The sequence below is a fragment of the Microcaecilia unicolor genome, chromosome 1, assembly GCF_901765095.1.
Source record: "Microcaecilia unicolor chromosome 1, aMicUni1.1, whole genome shotgun sequence".
NCBI classification, from domain to species: domain Eukaryota; kingdom Metazoa; phylum Chordata; class Amphibia; order Gymnophiona; family Siphonopidae; genus Microcaecilia; species Microcaecilia unicolor.
In genome coordinates, this window is record NC_044031.1 from 762,696,940 (window position 1) to 762,714,391 (window position 17,452).

The 17,452-nt window shown below is 45.8% G+C and overlaps 1 protein-coding gene across 2 annotated transcripts in view; it reads right to left on the reverse strand.

Moving 5' to 3' along the window:
- Positions 1–17,452, reverse strand: part of PARP16 (poly(ADP-ribose) polymerase family member 16) — a 48,784-nt gene that overhangs the window by 13,402 nt on the left and 17,930 nt on the right. For both annotated transcript variants that reach the window (XM_030189778.1, XM_030189777.1), the window contains exon 2: positions 7,355–7,492. In XM_030189778.1, the coding sequence (XP_030045638.1) occupies positions 7,355–7,492 (138 nt within the window). The remainder of the gene's footprint in view (positions 1–7,354; positions 7,493–17,452) is intronic.

Here is a 17,452-nt window from a genome sequence, read left to right on the forward strand (position 1 = left end):
CAAAAGCTCCGTCAGCACTGCCACGCGGGAATCGCTAGCGCAGCTTGATAAAAGAGGCACTAGGTGTACAGAGAGAGGAGGTGAGGGATTTAAGGGGCACTGAAAAGTGGTCTGCACTGATGAAGGTGCGTGTTTTGGATGTGCGCAGATCCATTTTGCAGCACACCTGGAAAAAAGGCTCTTGGACGTGCAGCAAAATTGAAACCAGCACAAGTCCATTTTCAACCTAAGACCTTGGCGCCACCCATTGACTTAGCGGTAAGGTCTTACCAGGGGCGTAGCCAGACTTCGGCGGGAGGAGGGATCCAGAGCCCGAGGTGAGGGGGCACATTTTAGCCCCCCTGTCACCGCTGACCTCCCCACCATTTTTAACCTCCCCACCGCCGCCACCACCTTTGACCCCTCCCCCCAGCGCCAACCCTTTCGACCCCCTCTTCCCCCCGCCGCCAACCTTCCCCCGCCACCAAGTACCTTTGCTGGCGGGGGTCCCCAACCCCCGCCAGCCGAAGTCCTCTTCTCCAGCGTGGCCAAATTGCTGATCTGCAAGGGCAGGCTTCTGTTTCTGTGAGTCTGACATCCTGCACACCGCGCAGGCTTCTGTTCCTGTGAGTCTGACGTCCTGCGCGTATGTGCAGGATGTCAGACTCACAGAAACAGAAGCCTGCGCGGCCGCGTTGCTGATCTGCAAGGGCAGGTTTCTGTTTCTGTGAGTCTGAAGTCCTGCATGTAAATGATATCCGCAGGACAAAGCCTGCGCAGCCGCGTTGCTGATCTGCAAGGGCAGGCTTCTGTTTCTGCGAGTCTGACGTCGTGCATGTATCACTTCAGACTCACAGAAACAGAAGCCTGCCCTTGCAGATCAGCAACGCAGCCATGCCGGAGAAGAGGAGTTTGGGGTTGGCAGGGGTTGGGGACTTCCGCCAGCAAAGGTACCCGACGGCGGCGGGAGGGGAGGGGGATCGACAGAGTTGGTGGCGGGGGGGGGGGGGGCAGGGCCAAATCTACGGGGGCCCATGCCCCCGTGGCCCCACAAGCTACGCTCCTGGGTCTTACATGCTAACCGAGTGGTAAGTGGCCAGCGCGCATAGACTGCCGATTACTGCTGGGTAAGCGCCACATGGTACAAAATAGAAAATATTTTGGGCATGCGGCAAAAATGGAATTACTGCCCAGGGCATGCAGTAGCCGGGTGTTAGTTCCAATTTGGCGCCTTCATGCCTTAGTAAAAGGGCCCCTAAAATTGGAGGAATGAAGGCTCATGACACCAGGCCTCAGTTCTGGTTCTGTCTGAGTTGGAGGCCCAAAGGAGTAAAAAGAAAATTACTGGGTCTATTACATATTATCCACAATCTAACAGGTTTTCAAAATACTCACAGCACCACACACTTGTTAATATTAGGAGGAAAAAAGGCCTCGATAAGCCCCCAGACATATAGTCTATGGGGAGCTGGACTTCCTCATCATTGGCCAAAAAAACCTCCATATATATTTAGCCTTACGCTTTAAATTCAGCTAAACAAGTACATTCAACTTAGCTTCTTTTAGCAGATCTCTGCGTCTTTCTCTCAAACATTTGACCGTGATCAACGGCGGCCAGCATTTCGCATCGACACTTTCTGCTTCAGGATCACTAGGCAAATTATTTCAGACAATTTGCCCAGTGAATATTGCTTCAACAAGAACAGAAGTGGATGTTTAAACTTCATACCTTGGATCCGATTGGTCTAAACTACAGAGTTAAGTGGAGTCACTTCTTTTAAACCCTCTTATTCGTTATTCGATTTCAGAGCGTCTGACATCATAAAAGCTATATATTAGCCGCCGCCAGTCGGCAGTTAGTCGACAGAAGAGCGTGGAGAAGCAGTGTTGACCTGTCTTACAGTATGTTTGATATTGTTTTTAGTTTGAAGAAATTCTCAGTACAGTTTAGGTTACTTGTTTTTTTCCTCTTTCTCTAGAATGTGAATTTGAAGCCCTGAAGCAGCCGTGCGAAACGCTGGCCACCGCCGGCTTAACACATAGATAATAGAAAGAAGAGAGGGAAACAGTACAACACGCGGATTTGAGAGTTCTCACTATAAAGATAAGTGGGTTACTAAGAGGCATATTTTCAAAGCACTTAGCCTTCCAAAGTTCCATAGAAACCTATGGAACTTTGGAAGGCTAAGTGCTTTGAAAATATGCCTCAAAGTAACATATAACCGATTGAACTGTCTATGAAGGTGGAAGACACATATACCGTATTTTTCGGACTATAAGATGCACTTTTTTCCCCCAAAATTTGGGAGGAAAATGGGGGGTGCGTCTTATAGTCCGAAGGTAGACTTCTCCCTACTCATGCGATCTTCCCTGGTGGTCTAGTGATGTCGGGGCAGGAAAGAGCCTCCTCTTTCCTGCCCAGCACGCTGCTCTCCATCCTCCTGTATGCAGCCTGACGGTCTCGGCGAGATTCAAAATGGCCACCGAGACTTCAATTCTCGGCGGCCATTTTGAATCTCGCCGAGACTGTCAGGCTGCATAGAGGAGGATGGAGAGCAGCGTGCTGGGCAGGAAAGAAGGGGCTCTTTCCTGCCCCGACGTCACTAGACCACCAGGGAAGATCGCGTGAGTAGGGAGAAGTGGCGACAGGGCCGGGGGGAGGGCGGGATTCGGACAAGACGCACCGGAGCACCTAGGTTTTAGAGTTGGGAAAAAGGAAAAAAATGTTTTTCCTATTTCCCTCCTCTAAAACCTAGGTGTGTCTTATGGTCCGGTGCGTCTTATAGTCCGAAAAATACGGTATATACATTGTATCCACGATTGATCTGTGTTAATTTAACAATTTAAAGCAGGTTTTTGGCCAAGGATGAAAGTAGGGTCTTGAGACCCGGTGTAGCTTCCGCAGACCTATTGATGACCTGGAAGCTCATTTACCAGCAGCAGATCCTTTTTGTATTATTGCCTGGTCTGCATTCGAATTGTAATTTGTATTTAGTTGATTCTATTACATATTAAACATAGAATCCAGCTGTAGTGGTCATCACTGTAACCAAAATCTTTGTCTGTACATTAAAGACCTATTGACTGAGAATATTATGTGCTAAGGGGTTTCTCCTGGTTTCTAAGGGAAAATTACTCCACATTCGTCTAGTCTTTACCGCAGATGACTGGGAAAGAATTTTAAAATCAAACAATGCTTTATAAGAATAATGAATCTGGAACACAGAATGGTATCGCGCTGCTCTGATTGATAATTTGCAGTTTAATATATATAGTCCAGGCAGGATGTAAGAATGCAAACATTTTCTGTGAAACACAGCATGTGAACATATTTTCAGTCATGTCATTATGAAAATACAAGATTCTCGTGGGAGGATCTGAGTTCAGATCCCTCCCCTACCACACTTTCATAGGTTCTTCTAACTCCATAAAACCATCTCTCTATATAAAAGGCAATACCAACGTTCTATGAAGCCTCCAGCCGGAAGTGTGAAGGGGGCGAGATATCCGGTTTCCCTATGAGTGTCTGCCCCGCCCTCTCTGTAACACAGTCAGTGAAGGAAAACAGCAGAGCACGAAATCAAATCGCTGGCTCTGTAACAGTGAAGGACTCAGAGGGGGGAGGGGAGAGAGGCCAGAGGGCAGGGACACACACACTCCCACATGCACACAGAAGAAAACATTGCTAGCCCCCGTTTCATTTGCATCAGAAACGGGGCTTTTTTTACTAGTATGTTAATAATGTGGTGCAGCAGAGGACAGCAGAGGTGAGCAATAATGCATTCAATTTATTGCAGAAATACATTCCAGAGTCAAAGCTGGGGTAATTTGCTCCCCTATTCTCTTAGGGCAGTATTAAGCTGCAGGTCTTGCATTTTTTTCCATTCTGAAACGACATTCCACAATACAATCCCCACTAGTTCTTCTTTTCATACATTTTTATTTATTTGTTGCATTTGTATCCCACATTTTCCCACCTATTTGCAGGCTCAATGTGGCTTTGTTCCGTCATGGCGGTCGCCATTTCCGGAGTGAGAGATACAAGTGGTATTACATTAGAGATCATGGCTGGCGTGAGTAGGTTAAACCGTCAAGTATAAAGAGTTCATATTCGGAATTACAGATTGAGTAGTATTGCGTTAAAGTTTGTTCGTAGTACAGTAGATTAACAGTTAAGTATAAAGAGATCATATTCGGAGTTAGCGATAGAGTGGTATTGCGTTAGAGTTTATTCGTGGTAGAGTAGACTTTGGTAGTCAAGTATATCAGGGTCAAACTTAAGTGCAGTCTGTGATTCTTAGGTAGGAAGATTATCAATAGAAATCAAACAAAATAAAACATGGAAAAGAAAATAAGATGATACCTTTTTTATTGGACATAATACATTTCTTGATTAGCTTTTGAAGGTTGCCCTTCTTCGTCAGATCGGAAATAAGCAAATGTGCTAGCTGACAGTGTATATAAGTGAAAACATTCAAGCATTACTATGACAGTAAAATAGATCCCATTGGAGATTCTACATGGAATGTTGCTACTATTGGAGATTCTACATGGAATGTTGCTATTCCACTAGCAACATTCCATGTAGAAGGCTGCGCAGGCTTCTGTTTCTGTGAGTCTGACTTCCTGCACGTACGTGCAGGACGTCAGACTCACAGAAGCAGAAGCCTGCGCGGCCACATTGGTGATCTACAAGGGCTGACTTCTACATGGAATGTTGCTAGTGGAATAGCAACATTCCATGTAGAATCTATAGAAATCAAACAAAATAAAACATGGAAAAGAAAATAAGATGATACCTTTTTTATTGGACATAACTTAATACATTTCTTGATTAGCTTTCGAAGGTTGCCCTTCTTCCTCAGATCGGAAATAAGCAAATGTGCTAGCTGACAGTGTATATAAGTGAAAACATTCAAGCATTACTATGACAGTCTGACAGGGTGGGAGGATGGGGGTGGGTCGGAGGTATGCATGGGGACATTAAAGCATATCTCTCTATATAAAACGCACCTCCAACGTTCTAATGAAGCCTCTGTTAGCCAACATTCTAAAGTGAAGGGGGTGAGATCGCATTGTGTCTGCCCTGCCCACGCGTCAAACGTGATGACGTCGAGGGCGGAGCAATGACACTCAACCAATCGCAACGCTCGGCAGCGAAGCGTCAGGGAAGGAGGCGGCGCTCCCGACGTCTAGCCTTCCCTTCGCTGTGTTCCGCCTTCTTCTGACGTCAAGGATGACGTCAAAAGAAGGCGGAACACAGCGAAGGGAAACCTAGACGTCGGGAGCGCCGCCTCCTTCCCTGACGCTTCGCTGCCGGAACCGGCACGGAGGTAAATTTGAAAACAAGAAAAAAAAAAACAAAACAACCATGTTGGGGGGAGAGAAGAGGGTGGCCACTAAAGAACAACAATGGGAGCGGGAGGGCAGGGGAGAAACGACAGCATGGATGCGAAGGGGGGGGGGGGGGGGGAAGAAGAGGGCGGCCCAGGCTGGGACATGGGAGAGAGAGGAGCATGGATGCAAGGGGGGGTCATGAAAGGGAGACAGGGGACTTGCTGCAAAAGGATGAATGGAGGCGGCAGGGGACAGAGGAGCATGGATGGGCATGGATTGGGATGGCAGGGCTCAGGAAGAGAGGGCAATTGCTGGAAAGCGATGAATGGAGGGGGCAGGGGACAGAGGAGCGTGGATGGGCATGGATTGGGAGGGCAGGACTCAGGGAGAGAGGGAAATTGCTGGATAGGGATGAATAGAGGGGACAGATGGGCATGGAGGGAAATGGATTGCAGAGCAGGCCTCAGGCAGAGAGGGGAAATGCTGGATAGGGAAAAATGGAGGGGCCAGGTGACAGAGGAGCATGGATGGGCATGGATTGGAAGGGCAGGACTCAGGGAGAGGGGAATTGCTGGATAGGGATGAATGGAGGGGACAGATGGGCATGGATGGATATGGATTGCAGAGCAGGCCTCAGGCAGAGAGGGGAAATGCTGGATAGGGAAAAATGGAGGGGCCAGGTGACAGAGGAGCATGGATGGGCATGGATTGGAAGGGCAGGACTCAGGGAGAGGGGAATTGCTGGATAGGGATGAATGGAGGGGACAGATGGGCATGGATGGATATGGATTGCAGAGCAGGCCTCAGGCAGAGAGGGGAAATGCTGGATAGGGGAAAATGGAGGGGCCAGGTGACAGATGAGCATGGATGGGCATGGATTGGAAGGGCAGGACTCAGGGAGAGGGGGAATTGCTGGATAGGGATGAATGGAGGGGACAGATGGGCATGGATGGATATGGATTGCAGGGCAGGCCTCAGGCAGAGAGGGAAAATGCTGGATAGGGATGAATGGAGGGGGCAGGGGACAGAGGAGCATGGATGGGCACACACACACACACTCTCTATCACACTGTGTCTCACATACACACTTGCACACACTCTCATTCTCACACACACACTCTCTCACAAACACACTCTCTCTCTCACACACTCACACTTTCACTCTGACTCTCACAGTCACTCTCACATACACTCTCCCAAACATACACACTCCGAGGAAAACCTTGCTAGCGCCCGTTTCATTTGTGTCAGAAACGGGCCTTTTTTACTAGTCATTGATATTCTAACAGGATGGGTGTGGATAGGTGAGGGATGGGGTGATCAACAGAGACATACAGCTTTATGGTTTACTAGTAAAAAAGCCCCGTTTCTGATGCAAATGAAATGGGGGCTAGCAAGGTTTACTTCTGTGTGCATGTGGGAGTGTGTGTGTCCCTATCCTCTGCCCTCTCTCCCTTCCGCTGTGCTGTCTGTCCTCTCTGTCCCCTCCCCCCTCGGAGTCGAGTCCTTCAGTGTTAAGTTTCCTGCTGTGCTGTGTTTATGTTACAGAGATAGTGAGGGCTTCTGCCCTCTCTCCCCTCCCCCCTCTGAGTCCTTCACTGTTACAGAGAGAGCGATTTGATTTCGTGCTTTGCTGTGTTTTCCTTCACTGTTTGTGTTACAGAGAGAGCGAGGGCGGGGCAGACACTCATGGGGAAACCGGATATCTCTCCCCCTTCACACTTCCGGCTGGAGGCTTCATTTAGAACGTTGGTGGTGCCTTTTATATATAGAGATAATGGGCTAGGAACCCCAGATCCTTGTTAAGTCCTTTCTGTTGGGTGTTAAAATATTCAATCATTCTGACTTCAAAGGTCTTACGTTCTTGTATGGTTTTAAAGTTACCTTTCAGGATTCTCACTGTGAAGTCACTGGTACAGTGTCCTGGTCCTGTAAAATGTTGACCAACACTCCTCTACTTAGGTAGGAAGAAAAATGTGGAACGTACAGTAAACGACTGATAGAAAACCTGCTAGGAGTTGGGAATTAGAAGTTTTACCTCATTTTTATTCGCACTTTTAACAGTTATGCTCTTCGATGATAAAACCCACATCAGCAGATTCCAGGCCCTTTCATCAGGCTGATATCCAGAGTCCAGAAATGCTTTTAAGTTTGGTAAAGCGTTAGTGTCTGCACCCTAACAAGAAAAAAAGCTGACAGTTAAATACTTTCTACACCAGTGGACAAACAGCAACATGAGAAGAGCTACCCTAAACGGAGCACCGTCTGCACCATAAACCCTCTGAAATGGGATATGGACGTCAATATGTCTTACCCTAGAATAAAAGAGATGAGTAGAGACATTCAAATATCTTGAAGGCACAAACAATGCACAAGACACAAACCTACTCTCAGTGGAAAGGAAATTCAGGAATAAGCCATCATCTTCTGGATTCTATATTGTGATAAGGAAGAGGCTGTCCTACCCTGCTTATGCCCCTAGAGGGCGCTGTTCCCCTAAAATGTCCAGGGAGAAGGGCTGGGTGAGTTGCTGAAGGGAGCCAGTAAGGGGAGGTATAGCTGGAGGTCGCTAGGACCAGGGAGAATCCTGGGGATAGAAACAGGTGCAGCAGATTATGGGCTGGGTCCTGTTTGGCCATTAATCACTTAATACCCCACCTGAGTTGTGAGGGGAGGAGAGCTAGCAGCTGCAGAGGAGGGCTGGTAACTGGAGCAGGGGGATCCCCATGAGAGGTACTGGCTGTGCCCTTTGGCCTTGTGGTAGAACTGTGTGTGTTCCCAAGAAGGAAGCTGGCTGGGGTAAGAAGGCCCTAGAGTATCAAGAATAAGAACTATGTGTTCAAGGAGGTACTGTGTGTCCCAGATGAAAAGACTGTGTGTCTAACACAGGGAAGAGAGACTGTGTGTCTAGAGCTGTGTGCTACAAGGAGGGACTGTGTGTCCAGGGACTGAGTTAGTACTGAGCCCAAATGCCTGTGTGAGAGGGCTCAGAGGGAAGAAATCTATGGATATTGAACTGTGCAAGAAGAAATGTTTAAATGGAAGATTGCACTGAGTAGGAAGAAATGAAATGGTTAAGCTGGAAGAACTGTTTAAGCTTGTGAAAGTGTTTTAAGCTAAAAGAAGCGTGCCCCAGAGGCTGGAATAAAGATGTGTATGAAAATAGCCTGATTGGTGAGACCTGACTGTTTGCCTTTTGAGAAGCAGGTCACCCTGAGCAGAAAAGGGTAGTAGATTAATTTGCATATAATCTACATATTGAGAACCAGCTCACCCTGAGCGAAAGAGGGACCTGGGATCCTGAGGTGGGAGCTTCATCATCCTCACACAAGCCTCATCCTTTTCACAATATATTGCGCCTAGCATTCCATGCCTAAATCTAAGAATATTCCATAACAATGCACGTAATTTAATTGGCTTAAGAAGCCACTCAGCGTTGTTAACAGCACTTAACAAGCAATAATGAGCATAAATTGGCAATAAGAATTTACATGCATAACTCGCTAAGCGTATTATGTAACTCACTGCGCCTAAGTTCGACTGCGCACATCCAAAAACGGCGTGGTTTTGGGTGGGGAAATGGGTATTTCATGTAACAAATTTACATGCATTGTTATAGAATATGGCCCAGTCTACGTAAATCTACACAAAGGGATTTAGGCCACGTTTTTGTTGGTGTAAATGGATGCACATTAGGATATCATAGTAACATAGTAGATGACGGCAGAAAAAGACCTGCATGTTCCATCCAGTCTGCCCAACAAGCTAAACTCATATGTGTATACCTTACCTTGATTTGTACCTGCCTTTTTCAGGGCACAGACCGTACAAGCAGGAAACCGGCCAAAGAGTCGGTTGGGCCGCTGGACGAAAATGGTGTTAAAGGGGCGATCAAGGAGGACAAAGCCGTAGCGGAGAAATTAAATGAATTCTTTGCTTCGGTCTTCACCGAGGAGGATTTGGGGGGGGGACACCGGTGCCGGAAAGAATATTTGAAGCGGGGGAGTCGGAGAAACTAAACAAATTCTCTGTAACCTTGGAGGATGTAATGGGTCAGTTCAGCAAGCTGAAGAGTAGTAAATCACCGGGACCTGATGGTATTCATCCCAGAGTATTAATAGAACTAAAAAATGAACTTGCGGAGCTACTGTTAGAAATATGCAATCTGTCCCTAAAATCGAGTGTAGTACCGGAAGACTGGAGGGTAGCCAATGTTACTCCGATTTTTAAGAAGGGTTCCAGAGGAGATCCGGGAAATTATAGACCGGTGAGTCTGACGTCGGTGCCGGGCAAGATGGTGGAGGCTATTATTAAGAATAAAATTGCAGAGCATATACAAAAACATGGACTGATGAGACAAAGTCAGCACGGATTTAGTGAAGGGAAGTCTTGCCTCACCAATCTAATGCATTTTTTTGAGGGGGTAAGCAAACATGTGGACAATGGGGAGCCGGTTGATATTGTATATCTGGATTTTCAGAAGGCGTTTGACAAAGTGCCGCACGAAAGACTCCTGAAGAAATTGCAGAGCCATGGAATCGGAGGTAGGGTATTATTATGGATTAAGAACTGGTTGAAAGATAGGAAGCAGAGAGCAGGATTGCGTGGCCAGTATTCTCAGTGGAGGAGGGTAGTTAGTGGGGTCCCGCAGGGGTCTGTGCTGGGTCCGTTGCTTTTTAATGTATTTATAAATGACCTAGAGATGGGAATAACTAGTGAGGTAATTAAATTCGCCGATGACACAAAATTATTCAGGGTCGTCAAGTCGCAGGAGGAATGTGAACGATTACAGGAGGACCTTGCGAGACTGGGAGAATGGGCGTGCAAGTGGCAGATGAAGTTCAATGTTGACAAGTGCAAAGTGATGCATGTGGGTAAGAGGAACCCGAATTATAGCTACGTCTTGCAAGGTTCCGCGTTAGGAGTTACGGATCAAGAAAGGGATCTGGGTGTCGTCGTCGATGATACGCTGAAACCTTCTGCTCAGTGTGCTGCTGCGGCTAGGAAAGCGAATAGAATGTTGGGTGTTATTAGGAAGGGTATGGAGTCCAGGTGTGCGGATGTTATAATGCCGTTGTATCGCTCCATGGTGCGACCGCACCTGGAGTATTGTGTTCAGTACTGGTCTCCGTATCTCAAAAAAGATATAGTAGAATTGGAAAAGGTACAGCGAAGGGCGACGAAAATGATAGTGGGGATGGGACGACTTTCCTATGAAGAGAGGCTGAGAAGGCTAGGGCTTTTCAGCTTGGAGAAGAGACGGCTGAGGGGAGATATGATAGAAGTGTATAAAATAATGAGTGGAATGGATCGGGTGGATGTGAAGCGACTGTTCACGCTATCCAAAAATACTAGGACTAGAGGGCATGAGTTGAAGCTACAGTGTGGTAAATTTAAAACGAATCGGAGAAAATTTTTCTTCACCCAACGTGTAATTAGACTCTGGAATTCGTTGCCGGAGAACGTGGTACGGGCGGTTAGCTTGACGGAGTTTAAAAAGGGGTTAGATAGATTCCTAAAGGACAAGTCCATAGACCGCTATTAAATGGACTTGGAAAAATTCCGCATTTTTAGGTATAACTTGTCTGGAATGTTTTTACGTTTGGGGAGCGTGCCAGGTGCCCTTGACCTGGATTGGCCACTGTCGGTGACAGGATGCTGGGCTAGATGGACCTTTGGTCTTTCCCAGTATGGCACTACTTATGTACTTATGTACTTATGTAAGTCTGCCCAGCAGTATTTCCCGCCTCCCAACCACCAGTCCCGCCTCCCATCTCCGGCTCTGGCACAGACCGTATAAGTCTGCCCTCCACTATCCTCGCCTCCCAACCACCAACCTCTCTTCCCCCACCTGCACTTAAATCTTATAGAATACACTTAGGTGAAAATGATTTCCGCGTGGATTTTCCAGGTGCCATATATAGAATCTCCCCTATTTATGGTGCAAAGCAGGGAGGAGTAAATATTTCTTCAAGGGCAGGGTGGTGGATATATGGAACAACCTCCCAGTGGAAGTGGTAGAAGCAGAAACAGTGAGATAAGACCAGAACACCTCTGATGAGCTGAGAGGATCCTTGGATATGAGGATAAAGCTCTCCAGGACTGAATCAGAATGCTCGTTCCCATCTTCTTGTCATATTCTACATGGTGTCCAGAAAAAAAAAAGGATCCCCAACATTTTTCCAAATAGCCCAAATAATTTCCGCAAACTACTGAAGACCCATCACTTTAATAAGGTATACAACAAAGATCAACAAATGTGAACTCCTCCACATGCATCCAGTATTGCCTTATAATATTTGCCTTTATATCATGCTTATTCATTATCATGTAACCCAAATCCTTTATATCATGCTCTTTACTATCCTTTGTATCATCCTTTTACGATGCTTTATCACTATCATGTTACCCAAAATCCTTCCATAAAACTAAATGTATATTCCACATTGAGCCTGCAAAGAGGTGGGAAAATGTGGGATACAAATGCAATAAATAAATAAATAAAAATTTAAAAATTATTACTATTATTACTTGTTACTGCAAGATGCTGTAAAAGCTGGATGATCCCTGGTTTCAAAATAACGCCATTCAGGAAGTGACCATAAAAATCCATTTTAGCACAGTGGCACTGAAAACATCATGAACGTGTCAAGGTTGAAGGAGGACACTTTGGGGCTCATTTTCAAAGCACTCAGACTTACAAAGTTCCGTAGGTTACTATGGAGCTCATTTTCAAAAGAGAAAAACGTGCAAAAAGTGGTATAAATCTGCATGTGGACATTCTTCTCACAAAAACCTCCAAATTGGTATTTTCAAAACCAATTTTTAGATGTTTTTCTATGAAGTCCGTCAGAAGTGTGTTCAAATCACAAGGGGGCATGTCAGGGGCGTGTTAAGGGCATTCCTAACACTTGGATGTTTTTCTGCCATAATGGAACAAAACAAAATTGTCCCAAGACTAAAACTACGATGTTTTGAGCTACACCTGTTTTTATAACAAATAAGGCACAAAAAGGTGCCCTTAATTACCAGATGAACACTGGAGGGAATCAAGGATGACCTCTCTTTACTCCCCCAGTGGTCACTAATCCCCTCCCACCCCCCAAAATGTGATTAAAACATTACTTGCCAGCCTCAGATGTTATACACAGGTCCATTAGAACAGAATGAAGGTTCCTGGAGTAGTCTAGTGGTGGGTGCAATGCACTGCAGACAGGTGGACCCAGGCCCATACCTCCCCCTACCTGTAACACTTGTGGAGGAAAGCATGAGCCATCCCAAATTCACCGGAAACCCACTGTACCCACATACAGATGTCCCCTTTATCTGTAAGGGTTATGGTAGTAGTGTACAGTTGGGGGTAGTGGGTTTGAGGATGTCAGCAGACAAGATAAGGGAGCAACGATGAGATATGTACCTGGGAGCGTGCCCCCTAGGGTGCCCCATTGCTGTCCTGTGATGTCTGGGGGACCAGTCTACAAAGAATGCTGGCTCCTCCTACATCCCAATGGCTTGATTTTGTGCGTTTTGCACTTGGACTTTTTTTTTTTTTAATGGACCACAAAACAAAACGTCCAAATCACAAAACCTTGTTTGAAACAGTATTTTCGGAAAAAAAAAAAAAAAAGATAGACCTTTTTCTTTTTTGAAAATGACCTCCTTTCCTATTCAGACTTCGGACGTTTTTCGCAAAATGTCCAAAATCAAATTTAGATGTCATATCGAAAATGCCCCTCCACGTGACTTTGTAAGTCTAAGTGCTTTGAAAATACACCTCATAGTAACCTATGGAACTTTCTAAGTCTAAGTGCTTTGAAAATATGAGTACAATTATGAGTAAAGTGGTGTGGTAGCCGTGTTAGTCCATTTTTAAAGGAAATAAATAGAAATACAACAAAACATAGTCCAATAAAAAAGGTATCATCTCATACATTTTTCGATTAGCTTTCTAAGATAACCTTTCTTCTTCAGATCAGAAATAAGCAAATGTTGACAAATATCAGAATATATAAGTGAAACACAAGAGCACATTTTATTTTATCATCCTCACCTTAATATTCCCTTATCTCTTGTTTGTCCTGTTTGTCTGTCCTAATTAGATTGTAAGCTCTGTTGAGCAGGGACTGTCTCTTCATGTTCAAGTGTACAGCGCTGAGTACGTCTAGTAGCACTATAGAAATGATAAGTAGTAGTAGTAGCATTCCAATGACAGTCTCACAGGAAAAGGGTGGGGTGGGTTAGGTAAGAAATAGGGAGAGCTGGGCGGGCGAGAGGCAGAGAGATGGCTGATAAGAGGGTGACAAAGCAGTATAATTTTAAGGTTTACAGTGGGATAGAAAGCCCAGATCAAGTCCTCTCTGGTGGGGCAGACTCAGGAAAACTGTCAGGAAGTATTTTTTCACGGAGAGAGTGGTGGATATTTGGAATGCCCTCCTGCAGAAGTTGGTGGCGATGAAAATGGTAGCGGAATTCAAAAATGCGTGGGATAAACACAAAGGAATCCTGTTCAGAAGGAATGGATCCACAGAAGCTTAGCACCACCAGTAATTGGTAAGCAAAGCTAGTGATGGGCAGATTTCTACGGTCTGTGCCCTGAAAATGGCAAGGACAAATCAAGGTCAGGTATACATATAAAGCACATACGAGTTTATCTTGTTGGGCAGACTGGATGGACCGTACAGGTCTTTATCTGCCGTCATCTATTATATTACTGTGTATTTGTTTTTTACTTCAAAGGTCTTATGTTCCTGGATTGTCAAAGTTTCATTTTTATATTCTCACCATAAAATCATTGATGCAGTGTTCTGGTTTTGTAAAGTGCTGTCCCACAGAGGTGACATCCTGGTTGGCATATTGTCATGCTTAATATGACGTCTATTTAGATTGAATCTTGTCTTTAGCATCTGGCTTGTTTCTCCAATATAGCACCTTCTTTACACTTTTTGCACTGAATGATATATACCACATTTGAAGATGAGGAGGTGAAGAATCCATGCTGAATGTTTTTGCCAAATGACTGACTGTGGGATCCTGTGAAATGTATTGGCCAAACAACCCAGGTGCTAACGACAAGATTCAATCTACACAGACATCATATTAAGAAGCATGACAATGCCAACCAGGATGTCACCTCTCTGACTTTACAAAACCAGAACACTGCATGAATGATTTTATGGTGAGAATACTAAAAGGAAACTTCAAGACAATCCAGGAACTTAAGACCTTTGAAGTCAAAAAGATGAAATATTTTGACACCCACCAGACAGGACTTAACAAAGACCTGGGTTTTCTATCCCATCATAAACCATACAATTCTACTGCTTTGTCACCCCCTTATCAGCCATTACTACTACTACTACTATTTAGCATTTCTATAGCGCTACAAGGCATACGCAGCGCTGCACAAACATAGAAGAAAGACAGTCCCTGCTCAAAGAGCTTACAATCTAATAGACAAAAAATAAATAAAGTAAGCAAATCAAATCAGTTAATGTGAACGGGAAGGAAGAGGGGAGGGTAGGTGGAGGCGAGTGGTTACAAGTGGTTATGAGTCAAAAGCAATATTAAAGAGGTGGGCTTTCAGTCTAGATTTAAAGGTGGCCAAGGATGGGGCAAGACGTAGGGGCTCAGGAAGTTTATTCCAGGCGTAGGGTGCAGCGAGACAGAAGGCGCGAAGTCTGGAGTTGGCAGTAGTGGAGAAGGGAACAGATAAGAAGGATTTATCCATGGAGCGGAGTGCACGGGAAGGGGTGTAGGGAAGGACGAGTGTGGAGAGATACTGGGGAGCAGCAGAGTGAATACATTTATAGGTTAGTAGAAGAAGTTTGAACAGGATGCGAAAACGGATAGGGAGCCAGTGAAGGGTCTTGAGGAGAGGGGTAGTATGAGTAAAGCGACCCTGGCGGAAGATGAGACGGGCAGCAGAGTTTTGAACCGACTGGAGAGGGGAGAGGTGACTAAGTGGGAGGCCAGCAAGAAGCAGATTGCAGTAGTCTAAACGAGAGGTGACAAGGGTGTGGATGAGGGTTTTGGTAGAGTGCTCGGAAAGAAAGGGGCGGATTTTACGGATGTTGTAAAGAAAGAAACGACAGGTCTTGGCGGTCTGCTGGATATGAGCAGAGAAGGAGAGAGAAGAGTCAAAGATGACCCCAAGGTTTCGAGCTGAGGAGACAGGGAGAATGAGAGAGCCATCAACAGAAATAGAAAACGGGGGGAGCGGGGAGGTGGGTTTGGGGGGGAAAATGAGAAGCTCGGTTTTGGTCATATTTAATTTCAGGTGGCGTTGAGACATCCAGACAGCAATGTCAGACAAGCACGCTGAAACTTTGGTTTGGATGCAAGGTGAGATATCAGGGGTAGAAAGGTAGATTTGGGAGTCATCAGCATAGAGATGGTAGGAAAAGCCATGGGATGAGATTAATGAACCAAGGGAAGAAGTGTAGATAGAAAAGAGGAGGGGACCAAGAACAGAACCCTGAGGTACGCCGACAGGCAGAGGGATAGAAGTAGAAGAGGATCCACCAGAGTGAACACTAAAGGTGCGGAGGGAGAGGTAGGAAGAGAACCAGGAAAGGACAGAGCCCTGGAATCCAAGTGAGGACAGGGTATCGAGAAGTATGCTGTGATCGACAGTGTCAAAAGCAGCGGAAAGATCAAGAAGAATGAGGATGGAATATTGACCTCTGGATTTAGCCAGTAATAGGTCATTGGAGACTTTAGTAAGCGCAGTTTCGGTTGAGTGGAGAGGGCGAAAACCAGATTGTAATGGGTCAAGAATAGCATGTGAGGAGAGAAAATCAAGGCAGCGGCGGTGAACAGCACGCTCAAGTAATTTGGAGAGAAAAGGAAGGAGGGAGATGGGTCGGTAATTAGAGGGACAAGTAGGGTCAAGTGAAGGCTTCTTAAGGAGAGGTGTGACCACAGCATGTTTAAAGGCAGCAGGGACAGTTGCAGTGGAAAGTGAGAGGTTGAGAATGTGACAGATAAAAGGAATAAGAGTAGGAGAGATGGCATTAAGAAGGTGGGTGGGAATGGGATCAGAGGAACAGGTGGTACATTTTGAGGAAGAAAGGAGAAGTGTAGTTTCCTCAATAGTAACTTCAGGAAAGGAGGAAAGGGAATGAAGGGAAGGAGAGAGAGGGGGACGGACTAGCGGAGGGAGAGGTGGTGAGGTAGAGAAAGCAAGGTTTATCTTTTGAACCTTGTTGTGAAAGAATTCAGCAAGGGTCTGAGGAGATAATGAAGGGGGAGTTGGGGGAGGGGGCACCTTGAGGAGAGAGTTCAATGTGGTGAAGAGAAGTCGAGGATTAGAGCCAAGAGAGTTGGTCAGTTGGATATAATAATCCTGTTTGGCACGTAAAAGAGCAGATTGGAAGGAGGTCAGCATGAACTTAAAGTGTAAGAAATCAGCAAGGGCCCGAGATTTCCGCCAGAGGCGTTCGGCAGAGCGGGTACAGGAACGTAGGTAGCGGATATTAGAAGTCAGCCAAGGTTGGGGTTTTGTACGCCTTACAGGGCGGATCATCAAAGGTGCAAGAGTGTCTAAGGCAGAGGATAGAGTATTGTTGTAAGAAGAAACAGCCTCGTTGACAGACGTGGATGGTGCCACAGTAGAGAGGAGGTTTGAAACATGTGAGGATAGAGATTAAGGGTCAATATCATGAAGATTCCTAGATAAATTAGATAGGATAGGACGGAACTGGGAGGGGGGAGATTTAAGTGTGAAAGTTATAAGATGGTGATCAGAGGAGGGATGATCAGAGGCAAGGAAACTAGAAGGTGAACAGTTGGAGGAGAAGATGAGATCAAGACAGTGACCATTTTGATGAGTGGGGGAGGTGGAGCATAGTTGGAGATTAAAGGACGACGTTAAAGCGAGTAACTTGGAAATATAAGAGTTGGAAGGATCATTAGCAGGAATATTAAAGTCACCAAGGATGAGAGAGGGGGAGGAAGGATCATGGAAGAAGGCAAGCCAGGCGTCAAAGTCACTGAGAAAGGATGAAAGGGACTTACCAGGGGGACGATAAATGACCGCTATTCGAAGAGGCAGAGGAGAGAAAAGGCGGATAGAGTGGACTTCAAAGGAGGAAAAACAGTGAGATTGAGGTGGAAGAAGGGGTTGAAATCTGGAGGA